This window comes from Corvus kubaryi, unplaced genomic scaffold (assembly GCF_017639235.1).
Source record: "Corvus kubaryi isolate FWS band 111438036 unplaced genomic scaffold, C.kubaryi_AGA036_p1.0 66, whole genome shotgun sequence".
Lineage (NCBI taxonomy): Eukaryota > Metazoa > Chordata > Aves > Passeriformes > Corvidae > Corvus > Corvus kubaryi.
In genome coordinates, this window is record NW_024582054.1 from 31394556 (window position 1) to 31411371 (window position 16816).

Consider the following 16816-nt stretch of genomic DNA (forward strand, 5'->3'; position numbering starts at 1 on the left):
ATTCAAAGTGTCAATAGGATTAAGCCTGTTTTATCCACACTGTCCTTTTTCCCTCCTACCTGTGCAGGAGACAGCACCTGCCATGGCAACGTTTCCTCTCGTTGCTGCAGGATCTCAATGGGAAGGATGAATAACTTGCACAGCTGAGGCACCGACTCACTCCTGTCCCCAGCAGCTGAGGCACAGACTGTCAGCTGCTGGAGACAGCGGGAAGCAGCCTTCTTGCTGCTTTGTGTTTCCCTAACACAGTCAGGACCACGCGGAGAACCAGGGGGAAGGAATAATAGAATACGATCGTGTATCCTCCCGATACATTTGGTTTTCTCGTAGCATCTATTGTGCAAATGAATCCCCAAACGACTCTCGGGGTGTGGCCGTTCATGTCTGGCAACGTGATTTGTGGGAGATGTATCTTTGTTGCAGACAGGATTATGAGAGTTCTGGAGGAAAGGAAGTTGCTAACCTGTGAAGTAGTTTTGGGAATCCTGAGCTAAAACAAAGAGCACCATCTGCTGGCAGCTGGGGAATAGCTGGCACTGCTTCCAGGGATGCATGCTCCGTTGCAGCTCTCCTGCAGGCAGCTTGCTGCTTTCTCTGTCTAGCCTAGAGCATCTGGAGATGGGGTAGCTCAGGGCTGACAGCTGGCTCTGGCCATGGAGAAAGGCTAATCCAGGGAACATTGGAAGCTGATCCAGGGGTGTTATCCACAGCACAGTGATGCCTCTTCTTGGCACTAGAATTCTCAGGCATTTGGGTTTTGAGCTCTACTCGAGTTGATACACAGCTGCTAAAGTACTCTTCAGTTTTGTTTGGGTATTGAAATGTTTGGGGTTAGAAAATTCACGCTGAAGGGTCTTGCAGAATTGAGAACATGACTCCCAAGTGGTACACTCAAATATCCCTGAGGGTGGCCAGACTATTTTGAAGCATCATGTGATTTGTGTTGGGGTTGAGAGATGTCTCTGCCACTCATGCAAGCTGCCCTTGTCACTGCCAGAAAGGTACAGCTCAAGGATATTCAGAAATCTGGAGCTTTCCTGAGGTTTGGGTTGAATTTGAAATCAAGCAGAGAGGAAAAAACAGCTTGGTCTGGATCCAAGAAAATGGTGTGCTTTGAATTTGGAGACAGACTTGGGACTGCTGGTCTGTCTGGGTAGGGTAAAGAGGTGTAGAAAAGTGATGTAGCACCGAGTATCTGTATAAAGATGTGTATGGATACAGATGAGAATACGGTAAGATACTATGAGTTTTAAAAAGGAAGGTAACTGAGTTGGGGAACTAAAAAAGGAAAACATGAGACATCGTGTATCAGGGTCAAAAAACACAAAAAAATTATTTCCCTTTTTTTTTTCTCCTTTCTTAAGTGTAAGTGAGGAATAAAAAAGAAGCCAAGGTTAAGCAAAGGCTTTTTACTGTGACTGATGACAAAATTGTAAATTTGGTACAGAGAAAAAAGGCAGGACTGTTTAATGGCTACTTCTGTTGTGTATTTGGAAGAAAGCAGGACAATACATTTTCCTAATGGTCGTGGCTGAGTGATAGAAATGAAGGAGAGGCTGGAATGTAAACTGCATATATGGGACTGGGAAACAGAGAGGGCCCCCAGCTGGGGTCTGATCTCCAGATACTGATGTTTAGGTGATGGCAACTCCTGGGCAATGGGACTCTCCTGCACCACTGTCAAATGCCATGGAATGCCACCATGGCTCCCACAGCCTTGCTATGAAATCAGCCTTTCAAGGAGAGAGAGTAATTATAAAATAAAAAGCTTGGCAGAGTGCCACACTGCTTCCTTGAGCCTTTAAGAGAATACAAGATATGATTTTAAGAGCCAGGCTTTAGTCTCAGTGCTGAAAGTAAGCTGCTGCATATCCCTGAGCTCTGAGGTGGCTTCGAGGGTCCTGGATCAGAGTGGAATTGCTGGTTTGGAAAATGCTCATTGCTTAGCTTTGGCCTCTTTATCTAAAATTTCTGGGTGACACCTGAAGGGCTGAGGTACTGGGAGTGACCTGTGGCCTGAAAGACCCTCTAGTGTCATTTGAGGCCAGTCAAACAAGAGTACTCCCCTTGTTCTCATCTCTAATTGATGAATTACCGCAGGTCAGTTCAAATGGGATAAGCTGGACCTTGTTGCCATGGGAGAGAGCTGGGAAGACCCTGCAGCACTGCAGTCAATAATGACTCCTGAAGCTCAATATCCAAAGCAAAAAGTCAGAGCCAACTATTTAAAAGACTTACAGGAATTTGCTGAAAGCTGCTTGCTTCTGCTTTTTGTCTGAAAAGGTTGCTGAAACCTTGATTCTTCCAGTTGCAACCAAAGAGATTTTCTCTTCTCTGCACAGCTTCAGGCTGTAAAAACAGCATCACCTAATTAAAGATTGGTTCTCTGAAAAATTAATAGTTTTGACCAAATCAGTGATGTGCAATAAATACAGAACCTCACATTGAGGGGTTGCCACGTGTTCTGGGGAACTGAAATTTCATGTCACAGAGTCATGGAATGGTTTGAGTTGAAAGGGACCTTAAAGATCATCTTGTTCCAAACCTCCTGCCGTGGTCAGGGACACCTTCCACTAGACCAGGTCCCTCAAATATTAGTCTGTCTGTGCCAGTGAAGATCACCAGAGCTGCATGTGAAGCTTGACAGGCTAATATGAAATAAGGTTATTTTATTGGAAGCTGAGCACAATATTCTGGAGTGATCAATTTTAATAAGGCCAAGAATACTCTAGTTGGGGGAAAAAAAGACTCATTTTTATTCAAATCAGCTCTTTTTCTTGTCCGTGATCCTCAGCTAACTTTTTGTTCCCTCTTCCAGTATGCTGCAGCAGTGCAGCTTGCCTTGATCCAAATTGGTCTTCAGCTGCTTTTCTTAAATTAAGAACTACTCTGCATGGAACCAATGATTTCTTAATTATTTCCTGTCTCAATTGCTACATGGCTCTAAACCCAGTTCTGTAGGAGAGGGTTTCTGAAGCATTCACTTATTCTGAGCAAACAAAACAGTCATTTTCCAATATTTTTTTCCCTTTGCAGTTGATGAAAACACATGTAACTTGCTGAGCATCTCAGCTGTGCTGGAGTGATTGAATCGGACCCATTACTTCTTAGCTGGTTGCAGGAAGTGAAATTATTTCCCGAGGGCTCGGGTTACGAGACAGCACAACTGCTGCTCTCAGGAACTGAATAGCTTTCCTTCACCTGAATTGGCAGGCAGGTTTTTGGGTAGTTTTGAGTGAAATCCAGATTTAAAAAACCCCAACCTTTGTAACAAGGGTAAATTCAGACCTGATACTGTCATCTGTTACCAGTGCTATTCAAGGCTTCTCCTTCCCACGGGTATTGAACCAAATAAACTTAAAGTCAGAGGGGGCATTGCTTAATCATCAAGCTCTGAATACACCATTCTTCAGCAAAAATCTGCTCAGCTATTATCAGTTTCCATGCCTTTAAGAGCCAGCCTAATAGCTGATAGATTCACACTTCCCAAATGAGAGGCAGTTTTAGCAATGGCTTTAAATCATTCCCAGTGGAAATAGGGAGTTACATAAAATCCTATTAATTAGGCAATTTCAGCTGTCTTCAGTGCTTTTGACTCTGCTGTCGCCGTGAGAGTTGGGATCCCCATATGTCCTGCTAATGTGAACCCTCCCCTTGCTCAAATGTGCTCACATACCCCGTAACTAACTCTCTCTCCTCAACCCCAGTAGGAAATGCATTTTCTGTTTTCATTTGCAAAACTGCTGCAGGAAAAGAAAAGAAAAGGTTTATGTTTGACAGTAATTCCATTCTACATCAGCTCTTGTGTTAACATCTGCTACAGTACCAGGTTTGTACTATTTGAAAATATGATGTTTGTCTCAATGACTATTTCAGGGTTATTTTTCTTTCTGCTGAGGAATAACCTAAAGAACAGGGTGGTATTTTCCCAGCATCTCTTTATCACCGTGGCTCTCCTGTGAGCTGCCCTGGCTCGCTGTAACTCCTGCAATGACACAAATGCATTAGAAACCCTTTCACTGCTCTATTGATCAGCATTGCTAAGAGCTGCAAATGCTTGTGCATCTGGCTCCCATGTACTGTGGACAAAGCACAAATGAAAGCTGTGAACAGCATCTGTGAATATTGGTTTGGCAACGGCTTCAATCTCCTATGACTCTGTTTGTGCTCCCTCACTCCTAGCAATAGTGGGATATTTATAGGAATGGGTTTTTGCCCACTGATGGTGTTGTGACAGTGTATTCCTCATGAGAAGAAAGTATTCCACAGACATCTTGAGCTGGTCCACAGCCACTCAGAATCAGTGGGACTTTCCTAGTGGATTCAGTGGGCTTTGGATCAGGTCCAGGAGGCACTGAGGAAGCATTTAATGAAAGAGCAGCCCTGAAACCCCGGGATTTAGACAGCCACTCACCCAGGACAAATAGTAAATTACAAACAGCAGATACTGGCAGCAACAAGCATGAAAAGTCTGTAGTCAGCAATTCACAGCCTGAAATATGTTGGCGTAAACAATGCATCAGATAATTCCAGCTAACCAACACATTTGTGAAAATCCAAGCCTGTTTATGGATAATTTTCAAAAAGGCGAGTTCAGCAAGAAGAGCATTTGCAAGGAATAGAACCTTTCCCTTTTTGCCTACTGCTCATTTAGAAATGTGTTCTGGGTGTGAGCTGTCCTTGCAAGGAACTGGATGACCTCAGGTAGAACCTGTGTGCTGGGCAGCCCAGTTTATCCCTCATTCTGCTTTGCTTTTGCTGTGGTTTTCCACTTAGGCTTCATTCTCACGTAGCTTTACTGTTGAGACTGAGTTATTTGGAGGATGGGAGCTGCCTGCAGCAAGTTACAACAGCATCTTGCAGACCTGAGTGAGCTGGCAGGAAAATAGTGAAATGTAGAGTAGGTAAAGTTGCATAGATGGAGAGAGGGAAATAAGCCCCAAGTTTACATGTCTAGGAAAAATCTCCACAGTGACCCTCACCACTCTGAGGCAAGAGCTTGCCTTGTTGATAAATGTTTCTATGAAAAGTTCTATGCAGCACTACACAGCAGTGAGAACACCCAGCTGAAGGCTGGGAAGGATTGGGAATGGATGATTTTCCACCTGCTGGCTGCAGCACCCCTTGCTCTGTGCTGTCCTGTGGCAAAGGCTGCTACAAATCTCTGGCTGAGGGGATGGAGCTGCTGCCTTTGTGGTGTGTGCAGGAGCAGATTGGCAGGGAGGACTGGTGGGTAGTAGCACCACCCAAAGTAAGGGAGGATGGGGACACAAGAGCAGGTAGCACAGGTAGGCTGAAAAGCAAGGAGAGGCACTTTTGGGTTGCTTTTCCCCTATGCTAACAGGTTTGCCCTTGTAATAGGAGGGGCATGTTGTTCCCACCCTGGAGGTGATCCAGGAATAAGAAGTTGCTTGCAGGACATCGCAACACTGAACAATGCAAAAATACAATGAGGGAAATGATCATTCTGCCTTTGTGCAGGGCTTGGGGGGTGTGTGTGTGTCAAATCCAATGAGGCTGTGCGGTAAAATAAAGCCTTCAGCTACAGCACTGAAGTATTAGAGGAGGGAAAATACTCCTTCAGGGCTCACTAAATGGGCTGCACGTGCCTGATGCATGGAGGGCTGTGGGGAAAAGCATTTGTGATGGTGTTTAGAGGTGGCATCATTCTCTGTGTGCAATGAGAAAGGAAATAACTCAAATGCAAGTAGCTCAGGAGCTTTCGGACTGACATTTCCCAGCTTCTGGCTTTGCTGCTGCAGCAGTGTCCCTTTAGTATTACAGTGAAGTCTGCACAGTGTGTGGTAGCCCAGGCACGTGTGGAGCAGGTCGGGAGCCCCACGTCCCTTGCAGGTGATGAACAGAGGCCGGAGAAAGCCAGCCAGACCCTGAGATGCTTCAGCACACGAGGGGTTAACAGGCTACGCCCTCCCATGGGCACCAGCTCCTACAGACATTGGCTTTGTTCCTCCTCATCCCATTCCCTCGGCCCCTACAGAAATCCCTCTCCCACCTCCCTCAGGGGGGATCTCGCTGCTGCCGTCGTTGAGCTGTGCTTTGTATTAATGCTGCAGAGAGAGAGTGGCCGCTGTTTCTAATTTAATTAGCGTCATCCCCAGGAACTGAGAGCGTGGCAGAGGGAATCAGAGGCAGCGTATGAAAATGATGCATGGGTTTAACCACCTTCATGCCGGCGTGATTTCTAGATGATGCACACGGGCTTACAGCTTTCTGAATGTGTGGAAATCACTGCATGAGGATGTTTAGTTTCTGCCGTGGTGTTTCACAAATTTAGAGTGGCTACTCTTAAGAGAAAATGTGATCTAAATCTGCCTGGCAACTTTCCCTCTCAATTTCTGTCCAGGAGAATTTTTTACTTAATGAAAATTTCCTTTGTATGAAACGTCTCTAATTCTATGTATTTAAAAAAAAAATTGGTTTTGTATTGGACATTAGATTTCTTTTAAGGATATTGGATGCTGAGCCCCTGGGTTGTATTGTGAGGGATGTTGTGAGGATCCTGCAATCACAGGAAGTTTTTGTTCACAGACTGGGCAAACATTGGCCAGGAGCGCTTAGTTGCTATCAGGATCCTTATAACTACTTAAAGATAGAAGAGCAGCTGGAAGGCTTGTGTGACAGATGTGCCACTTTGATGCCCAAAGGTATAGAAAGAGACAGCCCCCAAGAGCTTGCGAGTAAGGTCAAGTCTGGTTGCGAGTAAGGTCAAGTCTGGTTCACAAACCAAATCTAAAATCAGCAGGGAGTGAGTGTGGCTTTGCAGAAAGCTTGATGCATACAGCTATTTGTCTCTTACTGTGCCTCGTTTTTCTGTGTTTGCTTCAGGTGTCACAGGCTCATCACATCTCTTTGACTACGGCTCCACTGCCAATGGAGGAGACAACTCCTTCTACACCTCTCTGATCTCCGATGTCCACTACACCACCCCACGGGACTCCACCTATTTCACGGGCATCTATCAGCAGGAAAATACCCCTATTTCCTGTTCAGGCAGCACGGAGGGGTTTAACACTCTGGGGCATCCTGTTCAAGATGTGACTGGGTTTGAGTCCCGTGGCTTGTTTAGCTCAGACTCGGGAATAGAGATGACTCCTGCAGAGTCTGCTGAAGTTGACAAAACCTTAGCAGATCCCATGAAAGTAGAAGCTTATAAATACATGGACATAAGTAGATCAGAAGAAATAAAGTCCCAAGGAAAACATGACTCTGATTCAGAAGACGAGAGCCCAGGCCTTAGTGATAAGTACCGGGGAACACCTGCAGGGTCCAGCCACACCGCTGAACCTCCGCGGACGCCTTCCGAGAGCACGAAGGCAGCCAAGGAGCAAGACCTGCCGGAAGACAGAAAGTTTGGGGGTCAGCACAGTCCCTCTGTGGCTACAACCCCTGTCAAGATCACACTCACTGAGACAGAAAGCACCAAGGAAGCTGCCAGCAAAGAGTCGAGCCCGACTCAGCCAGACACTGGCCTGAAGCCGAGCCATGAGGTGGTGCCAATGGTGACGGTGTCGGAGCCGGAGGATGACAGCCCAGGGTCTGTCACACCACCCTCCTCTGGCACAGGTAATTCTGGTGTTGGTGCAGGGCACTGGGGGTTTTGCTATTCAGAAAGTGGCTGCAATTGTAGCCCTGCACATTGGAGAATTACCATGGAATTTTGGAGTGAGTGTAACAGGGTGTGAGAGGACATTGGCAAGTCTCCACGGCTGGAGGTGTTTGTGCTCTGCTCTGGCACCAGTTTGTGTAGCCAAAGTGAAGGGGGATGCAAACTGTGCTCCCCATCACAGCACACTGCTCAGGATGGGCTGCCCTTGCTGTATGGAAAGGGATCCAGGCCTGCTGAGACAGTCCTCAGGGATCTCTCCTCGAGGGGAAGCACTGTGCCTGTGGGCATCACTGGGGGTATCTTCATCTAGGCCATGGTTTGAGCTGGATCCTGGTGGTTTGGAGGTTTCTTGGTCACCTTGGCTGTCCAGATTCCCCAAGGGAAATGAGGTGTGTGAGATCAGGGCAATGCAAGTGACTGGGTTCATATTTTAAAAATTTTAATGGTTGGCTTAACACCTCTTTGTCCCGGAAGAAATAAGATTAAAATGTTAAAAATCAGTGCTGTTTTCATGTGAAAGTGCCGCTTTTATAAAGTGCTGAGGAGGGAAATGCCGTCACCTCACTTGCAAAGGGGCCTGGAGGGACAAAGGGCCAGTCTCTTTAAAAGACTCCTGATTTCTATCGGAGGGCACCAAAATCCCGTGGTTATAAATTTTCTTATTGTCTGATTACTGCAGTAGTGCATAATGTCTATTCCTCATTTTCCCTATCTTACACTGCTAAAATATGAAAGTAACAAAGTGCTTTAAAAAGGAATAAAGTTCTGTGACAAGAAACAGAATTTTTAGTCTGAAAATTAAATTTCAATGTCCTGGATCAAAACCCTTTAACAATGAACATTTGACAATGAACATCCCCAAGCTGAAATTACTGCTTTAAAGTCATTTAGAAGTATTTAAGAAAAAAAAAGATGGAATTTCCTTAAAATGGCAGTCTGGCACCTACACTAATACCTCCCCTTAGGGAAATACTTGGTTCCTACAGAAAAGTGAGGGAGCATTTGTACACTTCCACACAGAAAAAGGAGATTGAGTCCACCACAGCTGTGAATTTATTCTGCCTGCATCAGCCAGAAACTTTAGATAATGAATAGACTTTAGAGCCACATTTTTCTTCTTTTGTTTGAGTGAAATCACACACTACTCCTGAGACATGCCACTGTTCATCGATTTACACTTTTTGCTACAAGGTAATTAAGGACTTCAGGCACTGTTACTTACTCAGTCCTGGTGACTGTTCAAGGCTGCCTTGGGGACACTCAGTATCTGTATCCCATCAAAACTCCTTATCCATCGTGTTAAGGAGAGAAGGTGGCATCTTCTTCTAGAGGCTGGCTCCCAAGGGGTGTTTCCTCTGGATTTTCCCCCCTTTCCCGCAGCTGGGGATGTTCCATGCCCAGACCCTGCATTCATCCGCTAAGAAGAAATTTAAAACCTGCCCTTGCTATTCCCACCCAGTGACCCAGCAAAGTCGTGGCTCCTAGGTGCCCCTCAAGCATTCTGGCAAAGCCGCCAGTCACCCCCTGCTTGGATCAAGACTTTTGAAAACGTTTTGCTTTTAATTTCTGGCCCTCATCTTTCTGGGGAAGGAAGACATGGTCTGTCTCTGTGCTGCGCTGGCGCTGAAAGGCCGTGGGTATTATCCACTTCCCAGTGTCAGCAGTAAATGTGACACCCTGCTGCTGGCCACAAAGGACTGTTTTATTCACAAGGTGAGTGCCAGGGCTGAGAGTTACACACTGCCAGCACAGGGAGGAGCAGGGTGAAGCCCAGGGACGGCGCGTTGCTGCGCTACAAGGGCTGGAAGTCACAGGCCTGTTTGGACTCATGCCAGATTCAGTCATGGCTCAGGGAGAAAATGCTCTCATGGGGTGATGCAGTAGAGCAGTGTGGTTCACTCAGCTTCCTGCAGCCAGAGGAGAAGGATGCACAAACTCCCAATGCACCAGAAACTTCCCAGCATCCAGACAGGAGTGCTTTGTAACAGTGCCAGCACCTTAATCCTGTCTGCAGCCACAATCCGGGGTGCAGAAGGATTTTCTTGTGTGAAAGGGATGTGTTACAAGAGCTGTTTTGTCAGAGGAGCTGCAGATGTACCAGCAAAACACAATATCACTGATGATGTGTATTGGCATGTGCAGAAACCAGAATTGCTTGGAGGGGTGGTTTTTCTTGCCCATCTCCCAACAGGATGTGATGGCACAGGTGTGCTATTGTTGAAACATCCCCCTTTACCTGAATCATCTTGAGGAGGGTACATGATCAGGAAGAAATCATCTGGGCTGCTGCCATGAGAAATTAAATCAGGAAATACCCAGAAATAGTAGTTACCATAGAATATTCTGAGTTGGAAGGGAACCTCAAGGATCATCAAGTTCAGCTCCTGGCCCTGCACAGGACACCCCAGGAATCCCACCGTGTGCCTGAGAGTGTTGTCCAAAAGCTGCTTGAACTCTGGCACTCTTGGTGCTGTTTCATCCCAGGTCCCATCTGATACAGTCTCTTCCCCACCCTCTGTTGCAAAGGAGCTTCCAGGTGTGGCCAGCACAGCTGGGTGGACTCAGGGGCTGATGCCAGGGGCTACAAAGTCAGGCTGAGCAGGTCACCTCGGGGCACCATCTGCAACCACAGGGCTGGAAACCCTCCTCCCCTTGGCTGTGGTACCCAACCTTGTGGATGCAGGCACTGGCCTGTCATGGACCTCTTCACCAGCATCTGCAGGGGAAAACTTGGGGATTTATTCTCCTGGTGGCTTTCTTGACTCCTCACAACCTGCAGTGCCACTTAGTGACCCCATCACACTAATAATGACTTCAAATTAGGGAATGAACGCTCAGGATTGCAGAGGACAAATTTACATGTGTGCCTGATGGTTGTTTCAATGTGACTGGGGAATTGCAGTCAGAAAATGCAGACTAGGTTGTTGATTTTCTTGTTTTGTTTTGTTTCCAATTTTGGGTGACAAGCCAGTCATTATTTTGGTTAATTTGGTTCATGATGATATTAAGAATTACAGTAGAAAAAATTGGTTTCATTCTTGGACCCCACTGAGCTAAAAGCAAGCTGAGAGTTCACCACCCACACCCTGAAAGAAAAAAACCAACCCCCCAAATTAATAAAAAAACCTAACTAGTCAACTAAAAAAAAAAATTGAGAGAAGTTTCTGGTCTTAAACTTTGCACACCTGAAAGTTTGGCAAAACTACAGGTAGCTACACATGGGTTGTTAGGATCAGCTTAACCCACCAGCCCTGTGTGTATTTGTCCCCAGAACAGACGAATCTCTATTGGTGACAGTCACATGCTGTCATGTGTGTCCTGAGCCCATGTTCCTCTTGACTGGTGATTTTCCTGGTGAAAAGCATGTCATTGAGCCACTGGTCAAGCAGTGACCAGCATTGCCTTGTACCTCAGCTTTTTCCTCAGTAAATGATGCTTCTTTTATAAGGCGTGGGAAATGCTGCATAAGGTCAAGCTGTTACTTTCATTAGTCACCCCGACAGGGAGACTTTGTGCCTGTGCCCCCAGCCCTGCTAGAGGGATACGTGCTGTTGTGAAATCTACTCCGTTTGTTCCCTAAACAGCCAGAAAATAAGACTCTTAATATTTTTCTTTTTCTTTTTTTTTTTCTTCCCATGTGGCAGAACCGTCGGGCTCAGAGTCGCAGGGCAAAGGCAGCCTGTCGGAGGACGAACTCATCAGTGCCATCAAGGAAGCAAAGAGCTTTTCCTTCGAGCCCTCGGAGGCGCAGCGGCCGCCAGCCCCCGCCGCGGAGCAGAGGGAGCAGCGGGCCAAGCCCGGCCGCCCTCCCGCCTCCTCGCACGCCGATAACGAAGCCAGCAGCGCCGAGTCCGGCGACTCGGAGATCGAGCTGGTCTCAGAGGACCCCCTGGCTGCCGAGGAGGTGCTGCACTCCAACTACATGACCTTCAGCCACATCGGGGGCCCCCCTCCGTCGCCCGCCTCCCCCTCCATCCAGTACAGCATTCTGCGGGAGGAGCGGGAGGCGGAGCTCGACAGCGAGCTCATCATCGAGTCCTGCGATGCCTCTTCGGCCTCTGAGGAGAGCCCAAAGAGGGAGCAGGACTCCCCTCTGATGAAGCCCAAGGTCATGGACATTATCAAGGAGGAGAACAACGCGCGCACTGACGCCTCAGACTACGAGGCCAGTAAAATGACAGAGAGCAGGATGAACAGGGAAAACCTGGCAGAGTCCTCGTCCTACCTGAAAAGCTCCTTTGTTGCACCAAAAGTAGCTGCTGAGCCCCCGACCTCTGCCGTCAGCACCGAGGAGCTGAAGGAAAGAGTAATCCTGAAGAAACCCATTGAAGAAACTGTTGTTAACCAAAGTAAAGTGTCTTCCAAGGACTTTGGCAAAAAAAGTCCATTGGCTTCGTTCCTACTGCCGTTTTTAAATAAGCAGAAAGGTAAATGCAGATGTTATGTTGGTTTTCACAGTGCTGCTGAGAGGAGGGGGAGGGAGAAGCGCCTGTTCCTTGCGGGGGAGGTGTTTGTAGTGCGGAGCAGGGGGAGCTGCTGGCACAGGATACCCTCAGGTGGGAGTTGGGCGTGCCTGTGACCATGCACACATCATCACTGACCTGCCCATCCTCTTAGGGAAAAAAAAAAAAATACCAGCAACAGTAATTTTTAGGCTTAAACATAAATATGGGATGGTGCAGTAACCCCAGTATCGTAAAGGCTGATTTGTACATCAGGCATCTGGAGGACAAAGAGGAACAAATGGTCATCTTTCCTTTGAAATACTACTTGCCTTGTCCCAGGGAAGGGGTGCAATCAGGGATGTGGTCCTGCACCTCTCAGAAGTGTGGGGGTAAACATTTTCAGGATGCATTTATGAAAAGAAAGAGAAAGATTTGGCAGAGAGGAGTTGGGTTTGGTGAGTCTGGGCATTTCTGGAAGTGTTCAAGGCCAGGATGGATGGGGTTTTGAGCAACCTGGTCCAGTGGAAAGTGTCCCTGTCTGTGGATGTGGGGTTGGAACTGAATAATATTTAAGGTCACCTCCAACTCAAACCATTCAGTGAATTACAATGCTGGAGTTGGTGCAGTTCAAACAAACCTTTTTCATGGCAGCTGACACTCTCCATCCTTAATAATGAGGATGCTTCCAGTGCAGGGAAGTGGGTGGCTCATCCCAGCTCTGCAGGACTTTGGGAACATCCTGTGTGCTCCTCTGAGATCCCCCTCCTGAATCCAGTGGTGTGAAAGGGGAGGGCAGGACACTTCCAGGTGAGCTAGAGGTTTTTCCCTGTAGAATCCCTTCAAAGCCATTGCAGAGCCAGCCAGGTCCAGGCTTGCCGTGCCAGGCACTGTGGTCTAACAGGACCCACCAAACCTCTAGAGACACCACCAGGTTTTAGTCTGAGCTGAATCCTGAGGACCAAGGGGCAGCACGTGGTCGCTGCACCGCTGACACTGCCGGGGTCCCCGCAGCCTGTAATGGGCTTGGTTCACAAACCACACGAGAGAAAAAGGCACCTTATTCTTTGCAAGATGTCAGCTTTAAGTAGCACTTTGTGTGCCCTGGCTTTGTAGGCTGGTGTGGGAGGAAGGGACACCGGGACTGCCCCACACCTGCCCTGCCTCCCCTCTGCCGTCCCCCCTGGCTGGGCTGGAGGGCAGTGACTGCCCTTGTCTCTTAGGAGATGTGTTGTTTTTGCAACACAGAGAGCTGCTGCTTCCTTGCAAACAGCTGGATAGAGATTGTGGGAGGGGAAGAATCCCCCCCACACTGCTTAATGAGCATCTTTTTCCTCTGTCCACGTTTGTGCAGCCGTGTCCCACATGATGCCCCGGAGATGGGGCGGGCGTGTGTGAGTGGCACACTTAAAACCCATTTCCTGCGTGCTGGGAACCCAAGCGTGCAAGTCTGGGCAGGAAACAGCCTGAACTTGCATGATGTGCTGAGGGCTGCAAGATCTGCAGCACAAACAAAATATGTTAATACTGATTCTGAGGGTAATGAACTAATGACATTAATAGTCTGAATAAGAAACATGATTATTGCTTGTAAGGGTGTTTTCCTGCCAGACTCTCAGAGCTCTCAATGGCATGCTGTGCATCTCATCTCCCTCACAAATAGTCTAAGCTCAAACCATTGCTTTCCCACCTACCAAATGCCCATTTTTCAGGACTAGACAAGCCTCTGCCCAAACCCTACAAGTGTAGGGCTGATTAAATTAACTTTAAATACTGCTCCTTCAGTCTAGCATCGGGTCTCTGCAATCCCAGTGTGTGTGTATTGTTCTGGACAGAACATGAAAAATTTGGTCTTGGATTTGGGAAAGTAGTTGGGGAGTGCGATTTGGACAGCTAGTGGCCTATCCCTCAATTCTGAGATTTCAGGATCTGTTACAATTTTTAGTACCCCTCAATCATAGTCAGGTTTTTTTGCCTAAGTTTCATGACTCTCTTTATTTCTGTCATTGCTTAAAGTGATGCTAACATAGACTTGTTCTCATATGGTGGTCAAAGAAAATCCCTGTGTGCATGAGCAGACTTTGTCCCTGTGTCCATGTTTTCTATCTTTATTCCCCTAGGACAGTAGAGGCAGGAACTTTTCCTTACAAGATAGCTAATTACTTCTTAGTGGTGCACAGAGGACTATTTCAGTATGTGCTTTTTTGCCCTCAAGACACCCTGGTCCTGGTCCTAAGGCAAGGAAAACAAAAACATAGAGCCTCTTGAGAGTATTGTTGCTAAAAGTTGTGTATCTTTTTTCAAAGCTGATTTCTAGATATGGGGAGGTGGGCTCAAGATAAGAAAGTTTGGGTGATGGCAGGGTTCAGTTTACACTGCCTCCCAGTCACAGGTATTTGCTGTTTGGGTTGCTATGTCTGGGCAATATTTAAATTTTTATGTTAAAGGTGGTGGATGGGGGCTCTCCTTCTTTCCTGGGAAAGGAGAGCTGGTCCCTCACTCATAGAATCCACATGTAACCCACAAGAAATCCACATGAAAGACAGCACTTTATCAGTTATCAGAGGTGAACTGAGGGATGTGTTAAATGGCTTGGTGGAACCAGAGCATCCCCATGGGTCCTCCCAAGATACATTGTCTGGCAGGGAAATGATGTGGCAGAGCACATCCACTGGGACAGGGACTGCTTTCATGGCATCAACTTGAGGTCTTGGCAGAGTTTTACATCACAGCATCGCATTGGTACCATGTGCCAACTCAGAGGCACCTGGCAGGCCTTTGGCATGGGCCACACTCAGCCAAAGTGACGAGAACAGGGGCAGAAGTGGCAGTGACACACAAGAGAGGTGCAGCAGAGTGATGTCACCCAAAGCTGGAACAGCGTCACCATTCATTAATTAAGGGAATTATCTTCGTTATAGCTATCTAGCATTAAGAGAATACTAACAAGATGCAACTATGTACTTATGAAAGGCAGAAATCAGAAAAGCATTGGTCATTTCCTGTTACTTGTTACACAAGATGAAATGAAGCTGTTCAACACACCTGGCTGTGTTTTTGACACCCCGCTGTAAATCTTTCTGTGGCCCTTGGCCAGCTCACAGCCAGGTATATGTAATTTAAAAACAGTCACCCATGAGTTTCACATGTAAGCCTTAATTATTTCACAGTGCAGTACTGTAGTCCTACCAGGTGTTTTTTCACCCCCATCCATAGCATTAAATGTATTTTGCATGGCTCATCAGAAGAGTTTGCTCTGAGCTGGCAAGCCAAAATTTATTTGGAGTGCAGGAAAGACATGGAAAGGCTGTGTAAAAGGAAAAGCCCAGCGTTCAACCCGACCCCGGGAACAGTCTTGCTGGTGGTGTTGCTGCCAGCCTGTGGCTTCTGGACCTCTCTGGTGTGTCTGCTGGCCGTGCTGAAACCACGGCCACCCCCTGAATGACAAGGTGGAGCACGGCAAGTGCATGTGTGGTTTGCACAGTGGTCTCTGCTTAACGTCTATTGCCATCCAGTGGCAAGAACAAAAACGGGCCGTGACTTCCTACCTCCATTTTACTGGATCTGTCAGGATTTGATGGAGTGGAGCTATTCCCACGCCGTTAATCACCAAGCAGCCTCTCCTCCTGCTTTTCCACATGGTCAGAACGATGGTTTGCTTGATGCACCCCAGGCTTGGCTTTGGCCGGAGCTGAGCAGAGCTACCTGTGTTAGTGCTGCCAACTCCTCCTGTGGAGCACAGAGGGGAAGGCAGAGCTGCAGCCAAGCACCTGCTGTTTGGCTGTTGCTGCCCTCACATCACTGCTGGCATCTCCTCCCAGGGGTGGGCACAGCCCTTATGCAACAGGGCTTGGAGCATATCTGGCTGTGGCACTGCAGGAGGGGACAGTGCCAGCTCCGTTTCTTCTTTCTTTTTATTCCTTTTGCAAAATTATTTTGTGCTGGACTTGCACGTGGCTTGGGCATACAGAAAATTTCAGAAAATACCTGCTGTCCTGGAAACATAAATCTCTGGCCCGGGGCATTTTGCAAGAAGCCCAGAAGAAGCCTGGATCAAGGCAAGCTGAGAAGGAGTTCTTTGGCTGGGTCTTCTCTTGTGGTGCCTGTCAGTCACTCTCTGCCAGGGTAGCCTAGCTTACCTTGTGCTGGTGTCCCACAGCCTGAGGACCTGGTCCTGGGAGGAGATCCCCCTTATGCTGGAGCTTCATGTCTCTCCCCAGCCCCTCCTTCAGTGACAGTGTTAGGAGATTCCTTCTTCTTGATCCATTTAATGAAATACGCAGCAGCTTGTTACCTTTCAGATCAGATGCCTGATCTCAGGATATTAAAAAAAAAGGGATGTGGACATTCATAGTAATGTTTATTTTAATTTGGTTTTTGCTTTATGGCAGAATTTCACTTAGGAAAAGGAAAGCCCAGGCCTGGGGCTGTGGGGTTGGCTGTCACTCACAGGTTTGATGACACAACTGGCAGGACCCAGGCTCCAGGCAGGATCCTGCTGGAAACACAGTCAAATCAAATAATAATTTCAAGTGCATTATTCTCAAGCTGTCCTGTGCCAACCTGCCATGAAGCATCTTGATTTTGATGCCTTATGAAAGGCTTTCACAGGACTACTCTGGTCAGTCCCCTACCAATGTGTGTCCTTACCATACACCCTTGGTGGCTGCTGTGGCTCTGAGCACCCATGAGGGACACCAAAGTTCAGGGCCACCTGTCTCTGTGTGATGTCCTGGTGTCTCTTGGG

At 47.4% G+C, this 16816-nt stretch overlaps 1 protein-coding gene across 1 annotated transcript in view; it reads left to right on the forward strand.

Moving 5' to 3' along the window:
• Positions 1-16816, forward strand: part of RTN1 (reticulon 1) — a 117977-nt gene that overhangs the window by 59870 nt on the left and 41291 nt on the right. The window contains exons 2-3 of the mRNA XM_042047232.1: positions 6847-7584; positions 11272-12054. Coding sequence (XP_041903166.1) covers positions 6847-7584; positions 11272-12054 — 1521 coding nt within the window. The remainder of the gene's footprint in view (positions 1-6846; positions 7585-11271; positions 12055-16816) is intronic.